The sequence below is a fragment of the Lissotriton helveticus genome, chromosome 5_1 (assembly GCF_964261635.1).
Source record: "Lissotriton helveticus chromosome 5_1, aLisHel1.1, whole genome shotgun sequence".
Lineage (NCBI taxonomy): Eukaryota > Metazoa > Chordata > Amphibia > Caudata > Salamandridae > Lissotriton > Lissotriton helveticus.
This window is the reverse complement of record NC_136065.1, coordinates 1,603,824,120-1,603,846,630: the sequence shown is the minus strand read 5'-3', so window position 1 is coordinate 1,603,846,630 and position 22,511 is coordinate 1,603,824,120. Positions and strand designations below refer to the sequence as shown.

General features: G+C 42.6%; 1 protein-coding gene across 2 annotated transcripts in view; it reads left to right on the top strand.

The window, feature by feature from the left end:
- The window catches only part of LOC144755649 (cytosolic phospholipase A2 gamma-like), a 649,811-nt gene that overhangs the window by 581,835 nt on the left and 45,465 nt on the right, over positions 1–22,511 (top strand). For both annotated transcript variants that reach the window (XM_078644799.1, XM_078644800.1), the window contains 2 exons: positions 10,859–10,969; positions 12,143–12,297. In XM_078644799.1, the coding sequence (XP_078500925.1) occupies positions 10,859–10,969; positions 12,143–12,297 (266 nt within the window). The remainder of the gene's footprint in view (positions 1–10,858; positions 10,970–12,142; positions 12,298–22,511) is intronic.

The following is a 22,511-nucleotide window of genomic DNA, read 5'->3' as shown; positions in this document are numbered from 1 at the left end:
CAGGGCCTCGTCCTCAATACTTGCAAGGAGGATACCAGACACCCCGAAGATGACCCAGGCAGGACGGTTTTTAATCTTTCTTAAATTCCTTTCGAGTGCAGTCAGTCTTTCGGTGTGTGATGCTCAGACGGAGCGCAGTGATAGGAGACCGCCCCTAACCCGGCCACTCCAAACCTGCCTACATCTTGTCCTCGCCAGCTGCCCGCAGCGTCCAGCCTATAGAGCGCACGCCTCCTCTCCTCGGCTCAATTATAAACGGAGGGCACGCGGGATGCATGTGCATAGCACACACGCGGTCTAAGATGATCGGTGAAAACATTGAAGAACTCTGCCTGAAGCTTTCTGTCACGCCTCCCTTAGATAAGAAAGATGGTCACGACAGCCATAAAGCAGGTGATTGTGTTCGTAGGGGTCGTACAAAAAGTGGACAGGCTGGCACCCAAAAACCCTCCTTTCCAATGGGAATCCAGCGTTTACCCTAATCGCTGATGCTACCCAGTGGAAAGGAAGGGCGGGGCTTAGAGTCCCTTAGTTATTTACAAGATCTCTCGCAGGGCGGGGCAGCTTTGCTGCCGGCCCACGCTCGACCTAAAAAAATACAAAGGTTACAGGGACGTTGTAGTTAGGAAATGGAATAAAAAGTCATTCAAAATTCACTGAAAAAAACAAAGGTTACAGATATGTTATAGTTAAGCTAAGGTGTCACTCATACAAAGCCAGAGAAATTAAGCCATTATAGTTAGTGAGCTAACTATAACTCGCGTGGCAACAATGCACTGCTTATCACCTCACATATTAAATCACTCATGAGATGGACAGTGACATCATTGATGATATTACTGATGCCATCTCAAATGACATCATCCTCAGAATCTCTGATGCCCCCCTCAAACCCCCATATAACATTTCATACAACTACTACCAACTACATCGCTACCATTCTCAAACCCATTCATACACACATACCAGTACTTACACAGCTTGATTCATAGATCAACACACCATCCAGACATTCACCCATACAGCGACTCATACACCCACTCACTCACTAACTCACTCAATAATACACCCAGTGACATATCCACTCATACACCCATACAGCCAATCACACACTGAGTCAGTCACCCACAGAGCTACTCACATACCTGCTCACTCACCCAAATAGTTAATCACACAGCCACTTACTTACCCATATAGTTACACATACTAACTCACTTACTCATACAGATACACCCACTGACACAAGCACACACACACCCATATAGCCACTCTCATATTCACTCCCTCATCAATACAGTCACTCATATACCTCATCACTCATCTATATTGCCTTTCCCGTAACCAGTTACTCACAAATATACTACTGACACATTCACTCACTCATCAACACAACCATACACACACTCACTCACCTAGATATCCCCACTCATACAGACTCACTAACCCATAAAGCCTCTGACTCACCCATTCACTCATCACCCACCCACACAGACACTCAGACACCAACTGATAGACAGACATAGACATCCACACAGCCAGTCACTCACCCATACAGTCACTGAGCCACTTAATCACTCATTCATGCTGTTTGTCACATATCCAATGAATCATCCATTCAGGTACTCGGTCACCCACAGATTCACCAATACACCTTGGTATACAATTTAACACTCACAGTTACTGGATGATATAATCAGTGATTTCATCAGTGATTTCATTTCAGATATCAACAGTGATTTAACCCACATTACATCTACTTCAGCAAAAAACATATTGTTTTTCACCAGTTCCCCCTCAGTAACATCCAAGTCATTTGGGTTTCAAAAATTGTGGCATTAATTATCTGGTTGCATAATTGCTAGAAATTGGGTTTCTGGTTGGCTGAGATATCTCACCTGTCCAAGTAGAAACCAAAATCCTAGTCAGGCTAAGTCAAAACAAACCCTAAATTATCCTCTGCTCATCCTCTGGTAGCTTGGTACAGAGCAGTCAGGCTTGTCTTAAGAGGTAATTTGTCAAGTATTTGTGCAACACTTTAAACATTAATAAACATTAATGCAGTCAAGCCACCACAAAAAGCCTCCACACCAGGTTGGAAAAATAAAACTTAATTTTGTAAATAAAACAAGACCAAACAAAAAACATCCAGCAAGTAGAAGTTTACATATACATTTTTTAAACAATAAATGTAAAATAGCACTTAGAAGCAATAAGAGCTTATTTGGGTTATCTTGTCGCGCTGGACCGGGGAAAAGTCAAAAGTTCAGGCCAACCCCAATGGAAGGTGAGCTGGATACAGGGACCCACTTGGGCATACTGAACCAAAGTAAATTGAACTGGGCTTGTTTCAACACCGAAGAAGATGCAAGGTGCAGCCGAAATGATGTGTCAGTGATGAGCCACGCAGTGGACGAGATGCATTGAGATTCCTCCAGCAGTGGAGGTGATGCATCGGTTCCGAGTGTGAGAAACCAGTTCCCAAGGTGATGCATGGTTACTGCTCCAGCAGCAGGGGATGCATCATTTCCAGAGGTGATGAACAGGTTCCAAGTGCGATGCACCAGCTCTGTTCCCTGCTTCCATGAGGATGAGCCAGTTACGATCAACGCACAGGCGAAGATGTGCTGGTTCCAACAAAGGCAAAGTGCTGGTTCTGATAAGGAAGCATGGGTTCTAGTTGTAGAAGCACCTTAGGCCCCACTTCCAAAGGTCCAGGACCGGGGGGGCACCACTTGGCAGGTCAGTTTGTTGAGTCCAGATAGATATCTCTGAGACTTGGAACATAAGGCAAGCCAGCAAGACCTTGGAGTCACTCTGGGCTTAGGCGATTCAAGTACAGTCCTTTTTATCGAGGCAGGAGAACAGCAAGCATCAGGGCAGCACAGCAAGGCAAGAGTACATCAAGGCAAAAGTCCATCAAAGGAGCAGTCCATCAGAGTGGTAGTCCTTTCAGCAGCACTTCAGCTCTTTTTCCTGGCAGAGTAATCACAGGTCCAGATGTGTCCTGCAATCATTGTGTCATGGATCCAGTATTTATACCTAGTTGTGTATTTGAAGTTGGAGAGACTTCAAAGAGAGCTTTGAGGTGCACAAATGCCATCTTTGCTGAACTGACTCAAGACTCTCTACAGGGGGTATGCAGCCCTTTGTGAGTGGTCAGGGCACAACCTATTCATGTGTAAGTGTGAGGCTGTGCTCATATTCTCCCTCCCATCCTCCCAAGACGATCCATCAGGCACATTTGCTTTGTGTGGCTGTCTGGGGGGAATACACAAAGCCCAGCTGTCACCCAACCCAGACTGAGTAGAGACAGGCAGAAGGCTCTAAATGACTAAATTAGGAAAATTCCAACTTTCTAAAAGTAGCATTTTCAGAATTGTAATTTAAAATCCAACTTCACCATCAGTTATGATTTTAAATAGTCTATCCCTTCACAAATGGGTATTACATTGTTAACCTATGGAAGAGATAGGCCTTGCAGTGGTGAAAATGTATTTAAGAGTTTTCCACTACCAAGACATGTAAAGCTTAAAATACATGCCCACCTTTTTACTTACATTGCACCCTGCCCTCTGGGCTGTCAAAGGCCTACCCTAGGTGTGACTTACACGTGTTTAAAAAGCAAGGTTGAGGCCTGCGAAGAGGGTTTAACTGACAGGTTGACATGGCAATTTAAAACAGTACACATAGACTCTGCAGTGGCAGGCCTGAGACATGGTTAAGTGGCTACTTAAATGGATGGCACAATCAATGCTGAAGGCCCACTAGTAGCATTTAATTTACAGGCCCTAGGCACAAGTACTGCACTTTACTAAGGAACTTATAAGTACATTGAATATGCCAATTGGATATGGGCTAATGTTACCATGTTTAGAGGGGAGAGCACATGCACTTTTTCTCTGGTTGGCAGTGGTAAAGTCCTCAAGCCAAGAAAAACAAGGTCGGAAAAAGAGGAAGAAGAAGGCAACATTTTTGGGGTGACACTTCAGAGAGGGCTATTTTTCACCAATAATTAATTCCCTTTTAATTATGACAGTTTTAAAAGTACCAAATTGGTCCCTCACTCAAATTAAATGCTAACAAGCTACCAGCTTTAATTCAAAGAAAAACCTCTCTGTTTATGAAATGCAGTATCTCATCAAGTATGCACAGTAATTCATGTCACAAAAACATTACCAGTGCATGAAAGAATTGTCGATTTCAAATTATCAATTCAATGTTTAACTACAAAAAACCTAGGTGTACTCTGGTGTAATGTTTGTTAGTATATGACATAAACATAACACATATGAAAAAAGAAATGTGAAGGATCAAACAAACATTTTTCGTTTTTATTTACTACGTCTTCTGTTGGAGGACAGTCTAGTTTGGAATGCTGTTGCTTATTATCTCTATTCTGTGAATATCCCCAGTTCTCCAGCCGACTTTTCCCGCTACATATACTGCAAGTCAAAGCACTGTAAGAGGGTCTCATTAGAGTTTGGTGGACAGAGTATTAAACCACATACAAGGAAGATTACCCCGTCTGTTAAACTGATGGGCAATCTACTCTATTTAGAGTGGGTGGTCCATCATGTTTCTGCCATCAAAGATCAGGGGGGCTTTGCTGGTGGAAAACTTCCATTGACAGCCTGAGAAACTTCAGGCACTCTGTGTGAGTACATGAAACGTCTGTACTCCTGACCTCCAATTATAAATAATTTAGATCTTGACTGAATGAGATGGCTGGCCTTACATTCTATTTGACCAAGATTATATTTCAGATATTCGCTCTAATAACTACTGTAAAATAGCTTCATTCAATATTATGTTCTTACACACTGCACAAGGTTAGCCAGGGTTAAATAAATAATTATTTGACCTATTTTGTTTGTGCTTTCCAAAACAAAACATCCCGGTAGCTAGATCTGGCTGAATGGAGCTCTTACAGGAACAACTTTCCATCTACTACACTGTAAAATCAAATTTGCTTGGTTGCTGTCATATTGCAGTAGAGTACATGGAGCATTTCCAATTACTTTGAAATATTTGATTTGGATCAAAATTATAGTTCGGACAAGGAGCAAATTAAACTTCTGGTCTACCCATATGACATTTGCACAGAAGAAATTAAAATTAAATGCAATGAGGATAGACATTACTACCCACAGTGTGTTCAATGCAACAGTAAATGAGAGGCTTCTCTAAAGCTATTTGCTTTCAAAAAAAGAAATTCACAGGCTATGTTTTTAGGTGTTTACTCTTTGAGTAAATCTGTAACTCAAAGTTAAAGGCATAAATTAAATATACATTAGCATAAATAATTTTATTGGTCATAGCAGCTGTAAAAAAAATGGATTATTAGCTCAGGAGGATGGCAGACCTACCCAAGTCCTCAAAATCCTGCCAGGACTATCGCACAGTTTTAAAAAACGGTTAAATGAGCTCATTCCCTGATAGCTACGACACAGCACAGCCAGGCTTAAATTAGGAAATTGTGTAAAGCATTTAGCAATAATAAAACAGTTACAAAGTTACAATATAACTAAAATCAAAATCATACAATCAATTTCTTAAAACAATTTACTAAAGATTATGAAAAACGTAATATGAAAAATGATGCCAAAATTACTTAAATACAACGAGAGGGCCAAAGATATGTTTTTATTTTACGTTTTAATGCAAAACATACAGAGGAAAAATAAAGCCCCAATCTGAAATCACTGTTAGTGGTAGACTAGGACCTAGGCACAAACTGAGGCTGACCCTGGTGGAGTGAAGGTTGGTTGGTCAAAGTTTTTACCTTTTGACTAAGTAGCCCTTGACCACTGGCATTGTGCTCCTCCCCCGTTTGCCTGCTGACAGATCCTTGACTCTGGGACTGCCCTCCCAGTCACAACTACATCCAGTTCAATGCCACAGGTCCGCTTGGGTTAGATGGGGTTTTAATTTTATTTTATTAGCCTAATTTCATTTCCTTTCCTTTGGTTCAAGCTAATTTCGTTTGCCTTTAGCATAATTTTGTTTGGTTAATTCTATTTTAATTCAGGTTTATTTTGCTGGCTTAATTTTGGATTGTACCATTCATTTGTTTTGCCCTGCCTGTTCCCCCATTTTCTTCCTGCTCCTGCCGCTGTTCCTTCTCTTCGCCCTTCCGCCTACCTGACAGCCCATTCAACCTCCCAGGACTACTTATGGAGGCCGCTGCATGGCTCCAGTGAGTAGCCCTTGACCACTGGTCTTACACCACTCCTCAGTTTCTAGCTAACAGCTCCTCGACTCTAGGACCGCACTCCCAGTACGACTGCCTCCAGTTTGGTTCCAATGCTCATAGGTCTGCCTGGTATAAGTTGGGTGTTAATTTTATTTTATTAGCTCAATTTCGGTTTATTAGATTTGATCAAGCTAATGTTGTTTGCCTTTAATGTTATTTTTTGTGTCTAATTCTATTTTCATTCAGATTATTTTGCTAGCTAGGTTTTGGGGTGAACCTTTTGCTTGTTTTGCCACACCAATTCCCATTGTTTTTTTCCTGCTCCCGCCACGGTTCCTGCTCTCCATTTCCCTGACATTCCCTCCTATCTACCAGGACTAGTTATGGAGACCACTGCACTGCCGCCTGCAGCAGGCACTCCGCCAACATGCCAAAGTTATGCCAAAGGCAAGTCTATATGCGCCGTTCGCTTCTGGACCATGCCCAGCACCAGCACCTCCTGCCACCTGCCAATACACTGTCAAGGAGCTCTTGGATCTGGATCTCGGGCACTGAAACAACAGCTGCTTCATTTTCCTCCCCGCAAACAACCAAAGGACCCTTCACCTGCCACCCCTCCCACTTCCCCTTCAACACAGCCTGCGATGAATCCTGCACTGCTTCCAACCTGAAGACCACGAAAAACCCTGAACTGCTACATGGCATTCGGCTCAATGCTTGATGCCTCTGTAAGCATGCCACAGCATTCTGGGATACCATCACTACTCTCTCTCCTTACATAGCCCTCATCACTAAAACATTCTCAACTTCAACACCCGAGGGATACAAGATGATTCACAGGGACCACACCGATAGATGGGACATAGCCATGGGACATAGCCATCATCGACAAGGAAACCATCCAATTCACCACCACCAACAATGAACCCACACCGCTCACGAAACACATCACTTTCCAACTACAGACCAATGCCAACACCACTATAAGAGGTACCCTTGTTGCCAGACCCCAAAGCCGGGCCAACTTTCTGTGACTCAATCACCAACTTTATCATCATCCTCCCCATCGACTCCTACCACCATGTACTACTTGGTGACCTCAATTTCCACCTTGATGACACCAACGATGCCAACTCCACTACCCTCCTGGAGAACAACAACGGTCTGACCCAGCTGTTCACTGAACCCAGCCACAATTCTGGACACACACTTAATGCCATTTATACCTCCAGTGGCAGAATGAAATTCACCCACATCACAGAATCCACCTGGACCGGCCACACCATTGTCCACTTCTTCTCCGACACTCAGCACACCGCAAGCAAGTGCCTCCGCTGCTCCCGGTGCAACTGGGGCGGAGTAACTGACGCACACTAGACACAGCCCCTAAGCATCACCCAACATGAAGCCTCATCAGACCTGGACCAGGTCATCCAGAATTTCCCCACATGGATCACCAATAGCGCCAACAGTGCCTCCCAATTCAAACCTACCAGAACCAATGCAGCTCCCAAGCACGCCAGCTGACATACCCCAGAGCTGAGAATAAACAAGCACTCCTGCTAATGACTCGAGAAACCTTTGCGCATCACAAAAGACCGCTCAGGCAAAGCTGCTCATATGGCATACATCAGCAACTACCACCATGTGTCAAAAAAGCCAAGAGAGGAGGCATCAACACAGAACTCTGGAGAATCATCAACACTTCCATCTCCACGCCTTTCCCGGACAGACAGAAATAATCAGAATGCAAACCCCTCCTAAAGAAACCCTCCACCAACCCCAGCAAACTCAATATGTATTGTATCCATGCTTCCATACCCAGCCAAAGTACTGGAGAAGGGCCTCAACCAACAGCTCACATAATACTTAGAGCAAGACCACCTATGTGACGTCTCCCAATCAGGGTTCTGTGCCAACCACTGCACTGAGACCACACTGATTGCCACCACAGATGATATCCAAACCTTCCTCAGATACCCTGGACCTGATACACCTTGACCTCTATCCTTCATTCAACACCATCTCCCACCACACCCATAACAGCAGACTCCAAAACATCAGCATACAGCAAAAGTCCCTCATGCGGATCGCCTCCTTCTTCACTGGTTTCACAAGATTTTGACTGCCTCCATTCACCTCCAAACCCAAGAACATCATATGCAGTGTACCGCAGGGATTTTCCCTCAGCTCCACCCTGTTCAACACCTACATGACCTCCCTCACAGTCATTGTCAGAGCCCATGGCCTCAACATAATTTCCTACACAGATGACACGCAACTAATCCTCTCGCTCACTGAAGATCCCTCCAGCACCAAAACCACTTTCAGAGATGCCATGATTAACTTAGCCAGCTGCATGGGAGACAATTGCTTAAACTTAACTCTGACAAGATAGAAGTACTCATCTTTGTGTGGAACATCTGCATCTCGGACCACAGCTGGTGGCCATCAGAAATCCGACACCAACTGAGCATGCACGCAACCTCTGAATTATCCTTGACAGCAAACTGATCATGAATCGACAAGCAATGCAGTCACCACCTCCTGCTTTCACACCCTCTGCATGCTCTGCAGAATCTTCAGAAGGATCCCAGTCAACATCAGAAAGACCATCACCCTGGCACTTGGCACCATTTGTCTTGACTACGGCAATGCCAACTACTCCGGCTACCCAATCCAGCTCCTCAGAAGACTACAGACCATACAGAAGGCCTGAGCCAGACTCATCCTGGACCTTCCCAAATGGACCTATATCACCCTCACCTCACAAACATCCAACCAAAGGCTATATCCAGCATGGTCTCCACAATGTCTGATAAGTGCTCGATGAGGTCCCACTGAATCCATAGGTTTTCATTGGCAAAAGATCAGAGCAGGAAAAATCTGATTTCACAGCTACTGAAATCCTCTCACAGGTTTGATACTCTTTATGCCGTCGCCTTGTCACGATTTCTACCTTTGAGCTTATTCTCTTTTTTAGAGCTTTAAATCATTCTTTGGGCAAGCATGGATGTATATCTGACAAATTCCTCTTAAAAACGTATTTTTAGACTTTCTAGTACAACTACTTTTAGTTACTTCTAAGACTCCCAAGCACTCACAGAGAGTAATTAGGGAGCTGGAAACACTGGAGCACAGGCCATCAGCAATGTTCAGTCCAGGTCCGATTGCTATTGGTCGACTGATGACTCCTGAAAAAATGTCTAATGTGGCTGTTGATGTGCCTTTAGTTACAAAGAAGGTCAGCCAATTTACCCTTTGGAGTATACTTCTTAGTCCAGGGTACAAGTGGGCAGAGATCAGAGCCCTTCAGGTCTTAACACAGGTCAAGGACAGCAGGTTCAGCCTTCTTCTGCTCCGCTAAACCCCAAAAAGTGTTCAGTTAACTAGTCAGTAAGTGGGGTGACTTCTGGACACCGGCTCGCTAATGAGTAAAAGTTTCCCAAGATCACATCCTTTTTCCTAAATTAAAACTATCCCAAAATGCATCATTCTGCAACATTGCAGATCATTAATGCCAATGAGAGAGCTTGTGCACACCTAAAGGGGTGTCTAATGTAATGATCATTCCATTTCTAGTCAACCACTCAAGCTGAATCTGGGTCCAACACCCTATTTCACTGAGATTAAAGCCAGGAGGGGAAAAGTATGCCCTGGGATCAGAAGAATCCTGTTTACGAGGCATCTGTTATCACTAAGCTATAAATGTACAGAAACCCCTCTTGTCTCCTTAAAGTTAGTAAAGTTTCTGAACAGTCCTTAACTGCCCAGCTTTGGTTAATCTGAGTCACATTCCTCACACAAGCCATCCTACACGCCTGTGCCTCTGAAAGCAGGATTTTATACTTAAACAAGGAAACACTGATAGGCCAGCTGTTGGCAAGCTAATACTAACTAGCCTGCAGGAGATTCAGGAAGGCAAAGTGTAACTTTGTAATAGTTACATTCCCTGTATATTCATCAAAAATCTAATTTAACCATAAACCTGGATTTTAATAGATATGAAAAAAGTAGTTTAATGATTTCTGTAGAATGTTCCAAACCAAACATAACACAAAATAATATTTTAACTTCACTTTTGTTTTACTCATAAAACATCTGCAAAAAAAACTTTTGGGGTTAATCACTGTAGGAACATGGCAACATGAAGTCTTACATTTTTAGACGGTGAACAACCTACCGTGTGGTTTAGAAGCCCTACCTAGGTGTTTAATATGATATTTAAATATAGAGCTCCTTCCTGCCAACAATGGTTAGGTTGACAGAACCTGTGAAAAAGCTTCTGTTGTCAGGCTACACATATAGACCCAGAGCCATGTTTTTCCTGTCAGTCCAGTAATTGCAGTAGGTGCTGCTGTCCACAGGTGACATTACATTTTTCAATGTAATTGGTTTATTTCTAACACTATATAAAAAGGGTTTTCTTGGAAAGATAAATATGTTGATTGGGAATTAGCCAATTATACTATGCCTTAGGGATCAGCGCACATACATTAGGGACTAGAGAAGAGTAGCCCAGTGCACAGAGTTCAAAATAAGTAACATCAGTCTACAAATAGCTATCATATTTGCATTACTGTATCTCTAGAGTATCAGGTTTTGTTTGTGCTGTCATTTAGTTTGCAATGGTTTTAACTAATCTTACATCCATTCTATCAACAGTGGCATCATCAGCATACGAGAAGATGGTGATTATGGCCAAACTCATGAAAAGTCTTGTTTCCTGGCAATGGGGGACCACCTATAACTATCTGTACAAATGCAACACAGCAGGTATATTATTGTTTTCTCTTTGCTACTACTAGAAATATATTTTCATAATCACACATAAGAAAATATGAATTTACACTTATAGCAGTAACATGAAGTGGAAGGAAAAGTAGCATTTAACTGTTTACAAACGCCAGAATTTTTAGCAGACAATGCAAAAGCAAGAGTGGGTTGAGACCACTGACTTGTTCACATAATCAGTGTCTTTTATCTTCAATTTATGACAGCTTAATGAAGTCCAAACCAAAGTGTCCAAATTTTACTGATCCAATTTCAGAACAATTAAAGTTTTACAAACACGTGCAAGGAGGACTGTCACTTGTGAAAGGAAAAAATGCCACTCACTTGTCTATGTTATGAGGTTCTGGAAGAGCCAGGTACTACCGGATGTATGACATTCCAACGCATGCTTTTACCACGCATGCCTTTACAACGCGGTTTTTACAACGCATGCCTTTACAACGCATAGTGCTTTGGGGCGCTGGATAGTGAATAGTTTAATTTACTATTCCAACTCCAGTTCCCGTGGATAGTAGGGAAGGTGTTGGATAGTAAATTAAACCTATTCCCTATCCTAGAGCGCCCCCCAGTGCAATGCGTTGTAATGGTTTGCGTTGTAAAAGTTGCCTTGTAAAGGCACTGCATGGTAAAAGTTGCGTTGTAAAGGATATTTCCCAGTACTACCACATGAATAACGATTTATGTAAAATTTACAGAATTCATTTTGAAAACAGCAGCTCCTCATCAATTTGTTTTAACCATATTATAGGAACAGTCTGGGGAGCATTAAAACCATTTTGAATATTTTTCATCTTAAAAAGCCATGAGGAACTACACTTGACTTAAACCAATATATAACCAAGGTACTTAAAGGATGTTTGGGGATCTTTTCTAGAGGGATAACTTTGAAACCAGTTCTGTGTGTGATATTCCAGAAGCAATTCTAAAAATCATTGTGGAATATTTAGTTGATCAAGATTAGCACCGAAAAGATTCAATACAAAAGAGAAAGACGTTTAAACAGTTAATTTCCTCTTTTTAATCTGGGACACGTTTTGATCTCCTCTGGTAAAAGGTCATGAAATGTCAACATACGAAATCTTAATCTTCTGCCCAAACACAAGCTTTGTAAATAACAACAATGTCTTGGTACTTAATGCAACATTTATTTTCCAGATAAGCCTATCCCTAAGGACCTTGCAGAAAAAGAGTTCATCAACTTGATTGATGCTGGGCTGGCAATAAATTCAGCTTATCCTTTGGTTCTTCGCCCTGAGAGGAAAGTGAATATGATTCTCTCCTTTGATTTTAGTGCTGGGGATCCTTTTGAGGTAAAGTTTACATGGAGTTTCATGCATTAGAGAAAGACGGATGAAGGTTGATGTACGTGTGTTTGTACATGCATATTGCTATGTCAAAAACATGGCATTTTTATATATTGTTTCCCCAGATAAATATCAAACATTTAGGAGAGACAGTCAATATTTACATAGGCAAAAACTTTACTGGGTTTCTGTTGAATTTATGTTTTTTTCAGTGATTGAATCTGTATATTTTTTTAATGCCTTTTGCTATATTGTTCCATTTTTACACTTTGTGAATAAATACGGTGAGTTATTCACGGTGGGCATTTAAAGTCATACATTTTTGATCTGTCGTATGATCTTAGGTGAACCAGAATGCATTTGTAATGGTGATGGCCCCACATGAGAAATGTCAAAAAATTGTGGAGTGAATAGCACACCACTAATTAACTGCTTGACATTCCTTCTTCAGGAAGCAGACTTCGACATTAAGTTTCGACTGGTTGCATGCTAAAAGAGGGTAGACACTGTTAGTTTTGCGAAAACAGAAGGTTGCTGACCATTTAAGCACCAGGAAAACATCATCAATAACATCAACACTATGTTGCTCGGATATGTATTTACCTTAAAGAAATTAAAAGACAAGAGGCGTTAAGCAAAACAGGAACATGTTAGTTTAATTCAACTCAGTGGCAGGAGAGTCTCAAGAGAATGTGTCTGAGGAAAGTCTCTCTGTGTTCAAAGTTTTGGCTTGTTATATACACATTTTGCGAGATAAAACAAAACCATTTCACCATTCTTGAAAGCATCTTGGTCGTAAATAAACCAATTTGTGCATCTGATAGGGACACAGATGGCACTTGACCTTGATGAAAGCTAGTGTGGTCCAGTGTGTATGTGTCCAGATGACCGGCAGGATGAATGCATGATTACTACGTGTGGTGTGCATGTCGTGAATTGATTGGCTGTGTGTCTCTCTACATGTGGTATCTAACTTTGTGGTATTGTTTGGGAACACGAGCCTCTGGGCAAACATTTTTTAGTGGAGCCAATTGCTGCGGACCTGTTTGTGGTGCAACTATCTATCTGTGGGATCGATTAAGGTTTTTCCCTGGGCGTGCATTTGTTTGTGGCACTAAGAGAGACCCCCACCTGTAACCTGTTTTTCGATAGGCATGGGTAGCAGGGCCTGTCTGACCATGTATTTCAGACTTGGGGTTGATGGGGAGGTCTTCTTGGGTAAATCCGAGAGTAATGATGGAAGTTCACTGGAACTCCTGAAAATAATATGGCAGTCACTGGTCTAGTTTTTATAGCCATTCTCAATAGTTTGTGTACAGTTGTCATAGCTTACATTGGTATTGTTTTTATGGACATTGACTTTGATTTTACTGGTAACAACATAGCCATTCGTACATGGATTATGGTATACATTCATATAGTTACTGTTGGTATCAGCCCTGTGGTGCGGGTGAGGTGATGGCACATGTTGACATTGCATTTATTGGTATTGCCATTGTTGGGTCTGCACATATTAGTACTTATTGACATATTATTTACCCAATCCAACAATCGCATGCCACATGTATTACAAAGGAAAGAAGAAATGCATATGGTTAGTATTCTTTCATCCTTCACCTCGAGCACCTACAAGGATTCTTACTAAGTCTGACCCTCTTCAAAACTTACGTGATCCCTCTGGCCACCATAATTTGGTCATACAAAATCAGAGTTATTTCTAAAGCCAATGAAGTGCAACTCAATCTCTCCCTCATTGAAAATGTGCCTAGCACCCAAAAAAAGTTCACTGCAGGCATGACCAACATTTTCAACTGGATGAAGACCTTTTGCCTTAAGCTGGACGTCGACAAGCCTGGAATTGGTGTTTAAAGGGCTTCCAACACACACCCAGGAAACCATCACCCACTCACATGTCACATGCAAACTAAACTACAGAAACACAATCTACAGCAAGATCAACAAACAACTCTCCAGAAGACTGCAAACCATCCAGAATCTAGGGTTCAGACTCACTGTAAACCTCTCACGTCACACACATCACACTATACCTCAAGGAGCTCCACTGGCTCCCCATTAATAAATGTGCGCAATGAAAACTCCAAACCCACACCTTCAAGAGACTAGGTTCCAGCATACCTCAACAACTGCATCTGCTTTCACACTCCCTCCAGGTACCTCCACTCATCTAGACTCTTGCTCACACACCTATAGAAAACAGATCTTGCGGTCAGGTTTTTGTTAATATTGAGAAAGTCCATGTATGCGATAATACATGTGTGATAAAAACAAGGTCAAATGACTGTTTTCGAAATCACCCAATATGTCCTCTCACACCTACATTTGTTACGAGGTGAGAGTCATTTATGACTCCATGACTAAACCCACATTCCTTTCCCTAAAAAGTATCTATGAACTATTTTATGATGCTCTAAGAAATGTATATATTAGCACTCAAATCAATTGTACTTTAAGACAGTCCTCAGACCCCGACTCTGTAACTTTCCTCCCGACCGAAGTGTTTGATTATACCAACTGTTCAGGTTTTGCCAAACATCTCCTGTCTTTTTGTCTTTTGTTTTTTTCAAGGTAAATTCTAGGTAAATTCACATTCAAGCAACACTTTTTCTTACATCTGTCCTAAAGCGTGGTATGCCCTGCTACTACACATCCAAGACTTGTTGTCACTTCTTGAATTTTTCAAGAAGCTGAAGATCAGGCTATTTGAATACCACATTAGGTCCTGGGTTTAACGTTCAACTGTCTTTGTACCTGCTCAGTGCCAGCATACCGGACCAGGTGATACTATGATACTGTACTCTACTAATCTACATGACAAGACATAACATAATATAGCATAAAATAAGATAACATAACAACATAATGCAACATAGCGTAACGTGGGATAGCACAACATAACATGCGAGTTAGTGTAATTTTTGTGACCAGAGGAACTAGTGTGTCTCAAAATCCCATTTCAAGTAAAGTGTCAAGTTATCCAATAGCCTATAGGCTGGCCTTATTGGAAAATCCCCCTCCCTTGAGTGATAACCTGTCCAAAAGCTGGGCGGCCTATGAAGATGGACGGAAAAGGCATTGGATAAAGTCGCACCCTGGACTACTAAAATCCCAGTAAGAAGTAATAAAACGGCTCCTTGGTTCACTGACGAATTAAAAAGGGCCAAAGCCACATGCAAAAGATTGGAACGCCTCTGGAGAAGAGAATATAATACAGGGAGTAAACAACTTTACAAAACTGAACTAAGCAAATACTCAAAAATGATTAGAGCAGCAAAGAGTAAATGTTTCAACGATAGAATTTCGAATGCGAACAATCCTGCCAAAGAACTCTTTGCCATATATAAAGAAATAACAGTCCCCAACAGATTATTGGCCCACGATACGCTGTCCAATGAACTATGCAACTCCATTGCAGATCACTTCATAAACAAAGTGGACACAATACACGCTTCATTTACTAAAATACCTGCGATTCCTATACAGGGGAAAATGACAGACAGCTGCCCGGACAGAACTATGCGCTTAAACAGTTTTGTGATGCCAGACTGTCAGTCAATGCTCCGCATTATTAAAAGTGTGAAATCAGGCTCACCTAATGATGCTGTTCCACCTAAATGCTTCACTGACATCACAGATGTTTTATTAAATCACATAAGTCATCTCATCTCCCTCTCCTTCCTTGAAAAGCAGGTACCTGAACCTTGGAAAAGAGCTCAGGTTAATCCTTTAAAAAAGAAAGCTAACTTGCACGTGTCTCAACTTCAGAACCTTCGCCCAATCTCTCTGTTGCCCTTCTGTATGAAAGTGGCAGAAAAAATTGTGAACATACAGCTCATGGAATATCTGGAGCAAGGGAGATTCCTTCACCCTACCCAATCAGGCTTCAGAGCTCAATATTCTACTGAATCGGCAGTCCTTTATTCAACAGAACTGCTGAGGCAAATAGCTGACAAAGGCCAGACAGCAGCGCTTGTGTTACTTGACTTAAGCGCAGCTTTTGACACTGTGTCACACTCCACGCTGCTGTCACGTCTATCCGAGATCGGAGTTGAAGGAGATGCATATGAGTGGCTAAAGTCATTTTTGGAAAATAGAAATTTCCAAATTCACTGCCCGCCATTCAAATCTACTCCCAGACAGCTGAAGCACGGGGTTCCACAGGGCTCAAGTTTGAGCCCTACCTTGTTCAACCTGTACATGGAACCCCTTGCACGTATAGTTGAGTCCTTCGGTGTTAATATTATAACTTACGCCGATGATACGCAACTGATGATCACACTCAGTCAAGATGTTGAAGAGACAGCTATCAACTTTTCAGCCTGTCTTTCAGCTGTAGCGAGCTGGATGAACAACAACTGTCTGCGTCTGAATGGAGACAAGACTGAGGTGTTGCTCATTGGTAAGGCTCCTTCAGCCTGGTCATCAGACTGGTGGCCAGCAGAACTTGGTCAGACCCCTGTCCCTACGGATTCAGCCAATAATTTGGGAATGATACTAGATACCAAACTTTCGTATGTGAAGCATATCGAAAAGGTTACTGGCAAATGTTACGCAGTCCTCAAAATCCTGCGTAAGGTCCTGGACCTAGTACCGATGAGTTCAAGGAAATCCCTTGTCCATGCCTTAGTAACCCCCCATCTTGACTATGGCAATGCCCTACTTATAGGGCTGAGCCAAAAAGGTTTGAGACAACTACAAAGAGTCCAGAATATGGCTGCCCGCCTAGTTCTCAACCTCCCACGCAGAGCTTCAGGGAAAGATGCATTATCCAAATTGCACTGGCTTCCTATAAAGGAACGTATACTTTTCAAGACCATGTGCATTTCCCATCGAATTGCACAAGGGAAAGGACCTCCTTATCTGAACAAGCTCCTCAACATCCACCGCCCAAAACGTCACTTAAGGTCACTGGGCAGCATGCTGTTTTCCGTTCCTCGCATTTTTAAAGCCAAAATGGGCGGGCGTTCATTTTGTTACTTAGCGGCCTCCTATTGGAATAGACTGCCCCTTGAATTACGGATGGAACCCTCCGAGAGGAGATTCCGTATGAAACTTAAGACGCATCTCTTCCCTATAGATTAGTGGTCTGTGTCGTGTTAGAGATTTTACTGGTTTGGCTGGTCTGATGGTTTAATGATGGGGTTCTATAGCGCGGGGACACACTGTTCAGTGTAACCAGGCGCTCAATAAATGGTTTTATTATTATTATTATTATTTATCATAATCTGAATTAATCTTACAATTGTGGCACGAACGTCATATCAAAAAAATGTCCGGGAAATAAAATGAGTACACTGACAGTATATCAGCAGTTTTAGCAAATAACTAGTTGATACTCCAATAATGGGGTAATGAGGTGGCTGAATAAGAAGGGAGAAAAAAACAAAAATAAATTACACTATTTAATGCCACTTCTCTGACAGGTTAGCTACGGTGATTTCCACGATAATTTTATTCACTAAAGCAGATACGTGGTAAATTGGAGAAACTAGCTAAGAGAGACCTGAAAATAATAGAGCAATCAACCTTATTACATAATTACATTGATAAATAATGCAATGCCTGTCAATTTGCATTGTTAACTCCAGAATGACATGTACTTGTCAAGTAATTATTCATTTATGTAAATGTACTCAAAAGTGGAAATATAGTAACAAAGATAAGTACATTCTTCACAAAGAAGGTTAATCCCTGATTTTCATTAATATCAAGTACTTCTCCATTTCCAAACGAATCATCAGGAAATGGTATTTTTTTAAATCAATTATGTAGGTATCAATGGTTGTTAGCTCAACACCCAATACAAGTTTCATGTATTAAATAGGATTCCTCTTTCCCAAGGCTGTATAAAAAATAAAAAAAATGCAATACAAAACAAAAATACAACAATAAAAAGTCCAAAAAAGTAGTAAGCCACAATGTTACTTAATTTAACTTCCAAATTCTCCCACAACACAATTTCTCTTAAAAACCTACAACACTTATCATATTTAAATTATAAGATCATAAATAGGGCTCCCAGTTTTATGGTATTTATTTTTTAACATTTCCATCTGAATTTATCCTTATTTTTTTTCGATCTTCTTGATATTTATCCATAGTTATGTTGTGTTCTGCAAATATATGGAGTCATAAAATTGTATGTTTCCACATTTATTTTACTGATAAACGTGCGCTCATACTTTGCTACCTGTCACGTTTTAGCAAATTAAGCATCGTAATACTAATACATGTAACCATACACCTTAATTTAGGGAAATCTGAACCTGTTTATAACTTCCAACCCTACCTATCTGCTCATCTGTTGTCCTAGAAATCATGAAAAACAGCATGGAGAGTCACGCACAAAAAGAACAATTTTCTGTATTTTTCCGCTTTCAAAAATAAATACAGGTAGGAACCACTTTGTTTTCTGTCTGTAATTATCCGTAAAAATCTGCAAAAATAGAAAACCAGGAGCCTTCATCATTAAGCTGTCTTTAGCACAGTTAAAATTATTTAACATACTTCATATGTTGACATCCCATCATTCAGCTATGCAGATCTCCGCAAAGTAACCAAAAACTCCACTGCGCTACGCGGAGGTCTGCAAACTGCAGAGGGCGTTAGGTTGTGCTGTTTGCACTGAGTTTTAGCGCCGGGTGTTTGTTATGCGCTGTAAAATCAACTCAAACGGACCCACATGCAGCACAAGATTGCTATGCTCTTTCTCCGGCTTGAGTAGATGTTCCACTATAGAAGCAGCTTCCTCAATGCAAGTAGAAGGTTTCTCAATGCAGGTGGGAGCGACCATCAGTGACCGCCTGCGTTAAGAAATCTCCCCAGAAGGTGGCGCGGAGTAAGATTTTCCTCACTGTGATCACCGACTTAACGTTGGTGAGCATGAGCGAGGGTAAAACTCTATTCCTCTGAGTTTTTCAGAACACATGGAGTGAGGAGAGGGAAAAACTCCACGAACTCCGCAAGCAGAGTGGAATTTCACATCCAGGTTTACCCAGCCTTACCTAACAGTGAATCTCTTGCACAAATCCATAAAGAATTTAACGTAACATCTCATAAGTGGCTATTAAAAGCTAGGTTTATGCCATACTATTTGAAAGCCAAGCAAACCCGGGACCACATGCTAAAGAGGCATATTTGGCCCATGATAAACAACCCAGGATTAAGCTGGTGTGAATTTCTATTACATTGCATAGAAGTACTGGATGTGCATGAAATATGGTCCACCTCCACAGCCACAGCAGCTAAATTATTAACTGAACACATTAAATTAATATCTGCTGATTGGGACACACAAGCCCTGAAAAATCTGAGCCATGGCAGTTTGGTCTCAAAACTTTATAGCAGCGGGGGTTTGCCAAACTGCCATCCCTTTAAAGAGAAAAATGAAGCTCCAACTAATGAGATTATGGTTCGGATTAATTCCACTTCTGGCAATCAAATTCGCCCAAAAAAATTCTGCGGGAAAGAGGAAACACTAGTTCATATACTGCGCACCCAGAGAACATACTGCTATGGACTGGTGTTTCCATGATTGAATATTTAATTTACTTGTTAGTCCCTAGTAAAGTGCACTAGATGTGCCAGAGCCTGTGAATCAAATGCTACTCCTGGACCTGCAGCACTGATTGAGCTACCCTGAAAAGCCCTGAAAAGGTACCTCAGACCTGCCATTGCAGAGTCTGCGCGCAGTTTGTAACTGTCATGTCGACTTGGCTCATGCACACACTGGCCAGTCTCTAACCTTCCCTTTTTTTACATGTCAGTCACCCCTAAGGTAGGCCCAAAGTGCCCCTGTGGGCAGGGTGCAGTGCATGTGAAAGCTAAGACATACCCTGGTGTGTGTGGCATGTCCTGATAGTGGATTACAGCCCATTTCGTTTGTCACTATTGCAAGGCTACCTGTTCCCCATAGGACAAAATGGGAAGTTTGTTTATAACATCTTATAAACATAACTGGCCCTTGAAACTAGGTGGGAAAATAAAATGTAATATACCTGAACTCAGGATTTAACAATGCATCTTTTAGTAAAGGTGATTTTTACATTCTGTGTTTGAAAATACCACTTTTAGGAAGTAGGTATTTTCTTTTTCATTCATCCCGTGTGCCTCTACTGGAATGTGGATTGACTGTCTGGGTTTTGGGCGACAGATGGCTAGGAAGCAAGGGTGGCTCCCGATAGTCTAGGTAGGTCAGGAAAGGGCTGAATAGACCTTGGCTGCAATGGGGAAAGAGGGAGGAGATTTCTTGCACCTCAAAGGGTCTGCTCTGCCTCTGACAATGCCGTCTCCACCCCCTGTTGCTCGCACCGTGAACTGTGGGCACCACACTCCGCACCGCCTTGCTTCACGATGAAGCCTTGGCCTCTCCAACGCCGCCGCTTCATGCCAAAATCGATGCCGCTACTTGCACCTTGGTTCGAGGGCACCACTCGTAAAGTTACATGACGCACCACCCTCGTTCCACACCGCAGCCTTGGCCTACTGACGCTGGTACCACGATTCCAGTTTGTCAGCTGATGACAGCGCTACAGCAACGAAGATCCCGCTGCGTGCACGTGATCTGCCAGCACTGTGACGAGCACCGCCTTCATCTTGCACCGCGAACCTGGTCTCACCGACGACGCCATCTGACACAGCCACGAGCCGCTGCTCGCACCGCGACCTGAAGGCACCGCACGCCGCACCACTGCACTTCGCACTGCAGCACACAACGTCTGCCGACGCCAAAGCTCCTGACTCCAACTGAGAGGAGATTTACCTGCAACGCATGTGACTTCAAGGGCCATGACAACTCCTGCACCAATGTCGGGAACCAATACCTGCGGACGCCGTGTTTTTAGAAGCTCAACAAGAGGTCGCCATGCAGTCAACATATCCCAATTCACTTTTGTTGGGGGAATAAGTGAGTGGATTTAAGTTATAATACGACCTGGTAAGGCTAGCAGTTCCGCTTTCGGCTTGTCACCAGGCTTGCGTTCTCTGTCCCATGCCTTAATCTCATCCCAGGTGCCTCCTAATTCCAGTGCATGATTTCGCGTATGAACCTGCCTCCATATATCAACTGGTACCAGCAGACCGAAAAACAATTCTATATCAGCTAGTGCCATCACAGTGGAGGAGGCCGCCTCTGTCAATTCCTTGTAATATGCGTTTGGGTTTTTCCGATGGTCTGGGAGCTGGCTCTTAGGGACAAGACCTCACTCATATTCCAGGGAGTATAGATTCACTGTTCCGGAAAATCGGCCACCCACCCGCGGGCGAATTACTGTATTCGCCAAATCGCGCAGTTCTGGTTCTTAAGGATGATAAACAGGATGGACTTCTCTCATAGGGCTTGGGTGCCATGCCCCTATGGTCGGAACGTTTTGGAGCAGTCTGCCTCGGTACCCCACTAATGTCATAACATTGGAAAAAACTTCATTCGGAGCCATACCCATCGCATATACCCTGTCCCGTGTGTCATATATAATCAGCGGTGCAACACCCTGGAAGCACTGTTCCCATAATCCTATTAATGTAGCCGACATGTGCTGAAGAGCATGTTGCTGTAAGAATGGTTCATATTCTTTCATCATGCTTCCACACATCCTCCATAGTATAAATCGCATTCCGAGCCCACTGGGCTGCCTGATTTGCCCCCATCGTATTTTCCTCATCGCCTACAGCAGAACGCACCATAACATCCCTCCATGCGATCTCATGCTGCTGCCCAGTACAAACCAAGATGGCACAGTAGAGCGTACTGAGACACAGCTCGTCAGCTGGTGTCGTCCAAGACATTCTGAAGGCTGTATCAAGGCACCGCCCGCAGGCTGGTGTCATCCAAGCAAGCAGTCCGCAAACTGCACACAAGACAGTTCAAAGATTATACCAATACAAGACGACAAGCCTTGAGGTCCAGATCTTTTCAAGAGCAAATCCAATTACCAGTTGGCCTGGCAGATTACCTGTGGAAATTCCCGGACCTTTTCACAAAGAGGCCAATTACCAGTTGTCCCGGTAGACTGCTTGCAAGCACTCTGTGCCCTTCAAGGATCCACAGACCCATCAAGTCCAAGACAAGACAGTCCGAAGACTGTTTCGGGCACGGCCCGCAGGCTCATGTCGTGCAAGCAAGGTTAAGTTTTCCAAGAATCAAATCACTCACTGGGTGCACACAGGTCAAGCAAGTTATTCTCCACTGCCAACTCTCCGGACCA